Source organism: Thunnus albacares, chromosome 4 (genome assembly GCF_914725855.1).
Source record: "Thunnus albacares chromosome 4, fThuAlb1.1, whole genome shotgun sequence".
Lineage (NCBI taxonomy): Eukaryota > Metazoa > Chordata > Actinopteri > Scombriformes > Scombridae > Thunnus > Thunnus albacares.
In genome coordinates, this window is record NC_058109.1 from 7018114 (window position 1) to 7026881 (window position 8768).

The window sequence follows — 8768 nt, forward strand, 5'->3', positions numbered from 1 at the left end:
AATTATAATATACTGTACATCATCAGATACATTTTTAGTGTATTTTCTTATTCAGAAAGACTTACAATGAGAGTAATGAGATAAAATAGTTCTTAAATCAGTAACAGGAGACAGAAAATAATTAAAATGATTGTACATTTAAAGAACACAATGATAACTGAAGCCCTTGTGTGACTGAATGAGAGCACTTTTATCGACAGGTTTGTCTGCATGAAGAAATGTTTAATGACTTTTTTACAAATGGATATATAGTGTTTAAATAAGCTCTACAGTGGAGTCGGTTACTGTAAATATTAGATGCAGGCACAGTGTTCACAGTGAAGTGAAGACCAATAAAGAAAAACAGTGAGAAACAAGTATAAAGGGAGATAATTCAGTACATTAGAAGTAGCTTTAGAATTGGCTTTGGACCAAAATTCTGGTCCTTCAAGTGAACATATTCATACAGTTAAGAGATTTTATAACACATGCATGTTTATTTCCTGAATTTAGCCTTTGAGGCAGAGTCTCCTATTATAGCACCAAGTCTGGGCAGAAGAGCTGCCTTAAGGATAAACTTGGCCAACTCAAGCCCCTTCTTTCACATCTATAGCATGTAAGATACATGGAAGGGTTTGAAATGGATGACTATTTAAAACACTAGCTGCCAAATTGCATATATGAAACAAATACATCAAAACACATTATTGAAATTCTCTGACAAAGATAGTAGCAACATCTGTCATAAGATGGAGGCAGAAGCATTTCTAGAACACACACAAGGACACCACTTCACTATGAACTATGTATAAAAGGACTATGAGTCACTTTTGATATTCATAGTCATAGAAACCTGAAGCTACTCGCTAAGTACTTGTTACAGACACCTTCATTGGTAAAATCTTAAGTTGGAATTCTTTGTTAGTGTAAATGTATGGAAACAGCCTTTCAGTGAAGATGTGTGTGAAGGTGCGTATGTGAGTGTTAGTATCAGGATCAGAGAATGACAGTTTTCCTTTGTCCCAGTCCAGATGAACTCTGATCCTCTTGAGCTTCTTCACTGAGAGAACAGTGGAGGAGCCCAGTGGGGACTGTACTGTATATTTTCCATTAGAGAATCCTAGTCTCCAATATTCATACAGTGTGTCTATGCTTCCCTTTCTCTGGACACACTCTTCTGCTACACCCAGAAACCAGACTGTACTGTCTCCAACCTCAACATCCCAGCTGTGAGTCCCTGAGTTAAAACCCTCAGAACCTAGGACAGAGCGATATTCAATCCTCTCTGGGTTTTCAGGAAGCTTCTGTTTCTCTCCACGTCTCACAGTGGTCAGATCTTCAGACAGGATGAGTTCTGGATGAGCAGTATTTGGATCCAGAATCACAGGAGTGTAGGAGACCATCTCCTTCATCTTGTTCCAGATGTTGAAGGTCAGGTTGCCCAGGTGTTTGGCCACATCCATCAGAGCTCCTGAGACCAGCTCTGGATCATCCAGCAGGGGGCGCTGCTGGACTCTTTCCACTGCAGCCTTGTAGTTCTGCAGGAATGAGACGTCTTCAGCTTTCAGTTCCTTCTCAGTGGCTTTGATTGTGTCTGACAGAGCTGCTATCTCTCTACTCAGAGTCTCAATCTTGTCCTTCATACCTTTACTTTTCTGCTTTTCCTCCTTCCTCAGAGCAGTGATCCTGGCCTCCTCTTCTTCTTGTAGAAACTGGTGAAGCTTCTTAAACTGCTCCTTAATCTGCCTCTCTGTGTTTCGGGTCTGAAATTTAATGTGTTTTGCTGTTTGATCACAGTTCTCTTTAACTTCTTTAAAGAGCTTCAGTTTCTCCTTGAAGGGCTTCAGGGATTTCTGGAGCTCCTCTTTGTGATCCTGTGCAGCTTCATTGATGGGTCTGAATCTGTGGTTGTTGTGTGTTTTTGAATGCAGACAGACGAGACACACTGGCTGCTGATGGTCCAGACAGAAGAGTTTGAGTTTCTCAGAGTGCAGACTGCAGAGATCCTCAGACCCTGCTGAAGCTCTCTGATCTCTCTTCAGTAAAAAGGCCTCACACAGGTTCTTTAATGCCAAATTACAAGGTGGATCACTCATTAAAGGTCTTTCCTTACAAATTGGACACTCATGTATTTGTTTCCTACTCCACCAACTCTGCAAACATTCTTTACAGTAGCTGTGACTGCATGTCAGGACAACAGGATTTTTATAAATGTCATGGCAGACAGGACAGGAGAGATCCTCCTCTGACTGGAAAGACATTTTCACCCTGAGCGAAGCTAAAAACAGACCAGACAGAACACACAAAAATCAGTTAATTGTGGCCTCCATTCTCCTCTAGAAAGTGTCTTGTTTTTGGTAATACTTACATTTGGCGTGAAAAAGTCGCAGCGGGTTGAAGTAGCAGTATTGCAGTTTTAGTATTCCAACTTATTGTCTGTTTTCCAATCTGTGTCGTCTCTCTGTTTGTCTCCGGTGAGTCAAGTTCCGTAAGAGGCGGAGCTTCGTCACACCGTTTCTATGAAATGATGCAATAACTGAAACCAGATGTTCCAATGTTTTTATCTGATATATCACTCTGTAGATTTATAGACAGACTGCAGTGCTGTTAAACCACTTCTGTATGTCTGTATATTTGTTTGTAGACACACATATTTACATATTTACATGTTTAAATTGAATATTGGTATTTTTTGAACCACACATTTTGATATTTTGTCACATACTACTTACTCATACAGACTTCTGATAAGGAATTCCATAAACTATTGGCCAGATTTCCATGAAATTTTCTATGGATATTCATGGTTCCTCAAGGATAAACTCTACATATGTAAATAAAATTTATTTATATAGCACTTTTCTAAATCAGACATCACAAGTGCTTCACAAGTAAATAAAAGAAAAAACAAAGCAATATATAAATAACAATATATAAAAAAGAATAAAATAGACATAGAAAAGGATAAAAAGAACACTACAACTCAAAGGCAATCCTAAAAAGGTGAGTCTTGTGCTGTTTGTGCACAGATCTTAAATCCAATGGAAGACAGTTACAGAGTTTAGGAGCCATGACTTCAAAGGCACAGCGTCCTTTAGTTTTGAGTCTTGAGCAGCGAACAACCAACAAACCCTGATCAGACGACCTTAGAGATTATTATTCCACTTGTAATAATTGTAAACTCAGGCCTCTGTCTGTTAAATTACAGTTTGGTTTCATTCACAGAGGTTCAATCATATGAACGCTCGCTCTACCGTTTCATATTTTATAACTGCCCACTAATGACCAGTCATTTTAATTACTTTGTGTACTTGTATATATGAATGTCTGCTATTATGTGCAATCTTATCTTTTGTTTTTTTTCTCTCTCTCTCCTCCTTTGGTAATAGAGTAAGGTATGCATTGGAGAATGTCCTGATCAAGCCTTTCCATCACCTTTCCATCTCATTTTTTGTTGTTTCTATGTATTATCAACTTGTATCTTTTGCATATGTGAAAACAAATAAAAATCAAAATCATCCAGAGCTTTAAAAGTAATGACAAGAATCTTGAACTGAACTCTGAATTTGATGGGGAGCCACCGTAAAGAGATCAGGATTGGAGTAACATGAAGAGCTGGTCAGGAGTTTAGCAGCTGCATTCAGGGACACGTTCCTCCTACAAGTAAAAGCGGAGTTACGATAGTCTAGATGGGATGAAATAAAAGTGTGAATTATCATCTCCATCTCAGCTCATAGGCCCGAGTTTAGTGATATTCCTCAGCTGGGAAAGATGGGAACGAATCACATGCTGATCCAGAGTCAGCGCCTGGTCATGTTTGTTATTCCACTCACACAAAACACATATCAAAACCTAATAAACAGACTGATAAAATGTACTGAACACATCCATGACAGAGCCAGCTTTATACATAGGCCGACGCACAGACATGAGATTAATATCGATCTCCTCATCTCACTCTCAGGTAGAAAATGAATACTATTTCCCAAAATGTTGAACTATTTCTTCAACTGTATTCCACCAGTCACACTGAATCTGAGTTTCTCTGTCTGTATAGTCATCACATCCTCCCATCATCATCATCATTGAAGGATAAATAAACAAGTGTGCTCTCGGTTTAAAGCTGCTAACGGGCCTTCATTAGGAGCTAATCTGGTTCTGAAAAGGTTTTCCTCCCTGCTGCTTCGATCTGCATTCAGACGCTACGAGCTTCATCTGCATCACAACACATACAGATTAGGCTAATAGCATTAGTGGATCTCACCGGATCATTATTATTGCCATCATTATCATTATTATTATTATTAGTTTAAACTCTGTCGCAGACTTGTAACAGAAGGACGGACGTATTTTCAGTGTGAAAACTAAACTGATTTTCTACTTTGGTAATTCAGAAGAAAAGAAGGTGATCCTGCTTTGTGTTTGTGTGACAGTTGTGGCAGTTTTTTTATAAAGGCTGCTTGCCCTAATCTCACACATACACACACATACAGTAGCCTGAGGGGAAACTCAGGTACCAACACACACACATATATACACACATTCATCAATGTGAGCTTTTTTTGTTTGCTGCGAAGCTTGCAAATACTCTGTCTTTATGCAGAGTTCTGGCATTTGATTGTGAAACTTAAAAACTAAGCAAACTAAAAAAATTAAAATATGCTGTCTTTCACTGGCGCAGACACACACACACACACACACACACACACATACACTCACTCAGCAGAGATTAGCTGCTGTATGTAAGGAACCTCGGGGAATCTCATTCACATGGAAAATCACTTCTTAATTCTAATTGGTAGCCAGTGTAAATCCTCCACTCCCATTTAAACAAGCAGCCAGCAGTGTGTCGTCCTGCTGCTTCACATGTACCTAAACCATCCATTCATCTTCTCAGTTTATTTTAGACCACAGCTCCTTAAAGAAGCTACAGTGTCTCTGCTGGCTTGGTTTTTTTTTTAGACCAAGTAAATTTTAAATGAAAGCAAATTGACTTGAGGAACTTTTTTTTTCATTACAGTGACTAAGATAACTTGTTCTGGCTGTTATCAGTAGGTTTGTAATCACACCTGGAGGCTCTCTGCTCTCCAACTGTTTACTGATCAGTTAGTCAGATCATCCATCCATCATGGCGTCCACTCTGGGTGCTGTGACAGCAGGAAGCAGGCCGGTGTTTTCCATCGAGCGGATTTTGGATTTGGAGCCGGAAAGACCTGGAAACTGTCTGAAACTCCATCGACCCTGGGCAGGTGAGGAGAGAAAGTTTTGAATTTGAACAATTGTCTGAACAAGCTAAACTCTGATGGGTCTTATTGATGAGGCACCAACACTCAGTCTTATATGAAACGTGTGTGTGTTACTATATGTGTGGCAAAAACATGACATATAGAATTGACCCATTGTTTCCTCGTTGTCATGTATCATGTATTTATAATATCAAAGTGCCATTTTCTTCCCCCTGTAACATCCTAATGAGTTTCACATAGTTGACAAGAAAATAAAATGGGAAATCACATTTAAGGTTTCATTGCAAACTTTACCACCATCTAATTGACACAGAGCACCAAAATGTCCTGTACAGAACTGTTACTGCATATAAATGTGAAAAATTGTGATGAAAATAGTACTTGACTAAATGTAAAAAGAGGCTCATACTAAATCTACTGACAGTAAAAGTTTTTCAAATATCCTGTAAATGCAGCGATTGAATCTTTTGGCTCATTTGTGTAACTATATAACTTCTGAGCTCAGTATTTTTATTGATATTTCCCCTCAGTTCTCCCTAATTAGCTGCTATATTTATTAAATTCATCAACAATCTGACATTTTCAGTTTTTCAGTATTTTCTTTTGCTTTGGGAAATTTGAAATGTTGGTTTTGAACTACACACTGACACTGGAAACAATCCCATCGGTCCACCTGTAAATCAACCCCAAATTCAGTTTTGGGACATATCATTTAATTTATTAAACTGTCCTGTATTGTAATAAACTTGTAACGAACTGTGAACATAACAAAAACTAAAGTAGGTGTTTCATTAACCTAATAGTTCATGATTTTTAATAGTCCTACAAAACTTTTCCAGGGTTTTTATTTTGGGTTTTGATATCAAACAGATCACTGTTAGGTAGACCATAAAGGCTCGTTCAAACCTGGGAATAAAGTTGTTTGGATTTGTATCAGTTGATGTTTGTAACATCTGTTCAATCCTTTCATCCAAGAACGAGAAAAGTCCCTTCGTTTGGTTTAATGTTGTGAGAATGAATTGATTAATTGCCACATTTTAATTTTAAAAGGTGTATGATGTGTGATCATCTCTTTGATTTATCTGTGTGAATCCAGAGGTCGGAGCAGAGAAGGAGAACAAAGGGAACAGTTTCCGCTCTAAACAACAACACTGTCATAAACAACAACAACAACAACAGCAACATTCTCAGCAGCTCAACTTGACCAGGCCGACATCTAACTGGTATACTGGACGCAGACCACGCACTGCCTTCACCAACAACCAGGTAATTCATCAATAAGTCAATCAGTTAGTGAGTCATTCAGACTCCTTCACTGAGTTCAGTTAAGTCATAAAGTTGAGAACAATCAATGTAAAACTACTGTTTTGTGGTTATGTTTGTAATGTATGCTAATATCTGTGTGTGTGTGTGTGTGTGTGTGTGTGTGTGTGTGTGTGTGTGTGTGTGTGTGTGTGTGTGTGTGTGTCCTGCAGGTGAATGTATTGGAGACAGTGTTTCAGGTGAACTGTTATCCAGGTATCCAGCTGAGAGAACAGCTAGCAGGGAAACTCGACCTGGACGAGGACCGAATACAGGTTTAGACAACACTGATACTGACACACACACACACACACACACACACACACACACACAATGATGTACACACAACTGTGCTTGTACAGCTTCGCCCACTGTTACTGCTACTATTAGTGCTAATAAAGCTCCTTCCACTGATACCACTGCTGCCTTTCAATGGAACATATGTTTCAACATAGGGTGTTCAAAAATCAATGAATAAATAAAGGATGAAAAGTGAATATATATGAAAACTTTCCCAGATGCAGTATTTCAAGCAATTTAAGTAAAAATACAATCTAATGAAAATGTTGGAAGGATAACAGCATAACACAATTTCTTTCTTTGTCTTTGTCAGATCTGGTTTCAAAACCGGCGAGCCAAGCTGAGGCGTTCCCTCAGAGAAACACGACTGCGGCTGGTCCAGACGGCTGTAGCCGACCTCAGGGTCAAACACGAGGTCAGAGGTCAGCTGAAAGCCAAGAGGGACATGCAAGGTGAACTTGAGTTCGCCCAGCGGCTCGCCTCTCATCTTCAGCTTGAGGTTGAAGAGGAGGAGGAATGATGCTCATGAACTCATCCTGTTTCTGATCATGTACATGCAAGATCAGCTGTTTACTTGTAAATTTACTATCATCCTAACTGATCATTTTTGGCTTTTTGAAATCCGTAATTATCTGGATTTTTAATAAACATGATTTAATGTTTAATTGAGCTGACATAAAAAGGATTCCTCTAACTGTGAAGCATATGAGGAAGCATGCCATGTTGTCCTGAAGATTCGGCATATTGGAGATCAAACTTTGTTTTAAGATCTGCTCGGGGTCAGCGTGTCTCACTCCTTCTCTCTCTTTAATATTAAAATGTCTTAATATGTGAATAGGTTTCTGTTTTCTAAGCTGTACAAAGTATAATTAAAACAAAGTAAAGTATTGAATCTTGTGTCTGTCCCTTGCATAACTTCGCCATAGTACAAAGTCCTTTGGTATATCATTAATATGAATCAGTTTGATAGTGTTCAGATTTTTACTGGTGAGATCTCTGACAGTGTTTACCGGAAAGAAAAAAAAGCTAAAGAATCACCCAAACTCTTCATAATTTCAGACTACCAATTGTTTTTTAAATTTTCATCCTGTATTTAAAAAAATATACTGAATTTATATTGAAAAAACATAATAAATATTGGGTGAAAAAGTTGAAAATCTACCAATGAGAACCTAAGCAACTTAACAGAACTCAAACAAATAAATACAGTAATTACAATTTTACATATCAACTGTATTCACATTAAAGCCATCTTCCACTATTTTTTGTGGATTCCTGGATAAAAATTTGTTTCCAACCACTCGCTGTCATGATGCTGATTAGATTATTACGGTCTTGTTTCTCCCTAATTTCTTTTCACATTTTTATTTTGTGCTTTGTATCATCACTTCCGGTCTGAAACACTTTTTTGTTGCTTTGTTACGATGTCATTCACTGCACAGTTTGAGATCTTTGATCCACAGTTGTATTTTTTAGGAAAAAAATTTTTAACAGGAACTTTATTCAGACAAGTATATGGCACATAAACAGCAACTTGTGTATACACCAGGGGGACTAATGAATGTAATAAAAGAAAAAGAAAAAGAATTATCTTTTAAAGCTTAAAGGAGTTATAAGCCTTTTTGTTTGTACATTCAGATATAGAAGACATATATTGTTTGATATAGAAATCAGCTCTGAAAAGTTTGGCTTTTTGCTTATTTATAAATATAAAATGTGGTCAAAAATAATAAACAAATGAAAACTGAGAGCAGAGATTCCTGTCATATTCAGTGAATCCAAACAGTAAATTTTTCCAAAGTAATGTTACGTGAGGATGGATATGATCAGCAATAAAACATGACAATTTACTCCACAGTTGTTTTGCAATACTAAAACAAATTATCCACAGTTATTTGCAGCGGCTGTGTGATGGTGAATTTTGTCAAAGGAAACTTAAAA

The 8768-nt window shown here is 37.8% G+C and overlaps 2 protein-coding genes across 2 annotated transcripts; one reads left to right on the plus strand and one right to left on the minus strand.

The window, feature by feature from the left end:
• Positions 1-334: 334 nt before the first annotated feature.
• LOC122981393 (E3 ubiquitin-protein ligase TRIM39-like) lies at positions 335-2144 on the minus strand. The gene has a single exon (XM_044350098.1). It carries the CDS (start codon positions 2073-2075, stop codon positions 846-848), a length of 1230 nt encoding a protein of 409 aa, XP_044206033.1. The 5' UTR covers positions 2076-2144; the 3' UTR covers positions 335-845.
• A 97-nt stretch (positions 2145-2241) lies between these two features.
• Positions 2242-7411, plus strand: LOC122981394 (homeobox expressed in ES cells 1-like). Its single transcript, XM_044350100.1, has 5 exons — positions 2242-2527; positions 5086-5228; positions 6322-6491; positions 6701-6802; positions 7141-7411. Exons 2-5 carry the CDS (start codon positions 5108-5110, stop codon positions 7345-7347), a joined length of 600 nt encoding a protein of 199 aa, XP_044206035.1. The 5' UTR covers positions 2242-2527; positions 5086-5107; the 3' UTR covers positions 7348-7411.
• The last annotated feature ends 1357 nt before the right edge of the window (positions 7412-8768 follow it).

Coding starts and splice junctions, on each gene's coding strand:
- LOC122981393 (XM_044350098.1), bottom strand. CDS start 2,075: ATGAGTGATCCACCTTGTAATTTGGCATTAAAGAACCTGTGTGAGGCC.
- LOC122981394 (XM_044350100.1), top strand. CDS start 5,108: ATGGCGTCCACTCTGGGTGCTGTGACAGCAGGAAGCAGGCCGGTGTTT. Junction 6,492..6,700: donor CTGCCTTCACCAACAACCAG/GTAATTCATCAA, acceptor TGTGTCCTGCAG/GTGAATGTATTGGAGACAGT. Junction 6,803..7,140: donor TGGACGAGGACCGAATACAG/GTTTAGACAACA, acceptor TGTCTTTGTCAG/ATCTGGTTTCAAAACCGGCG.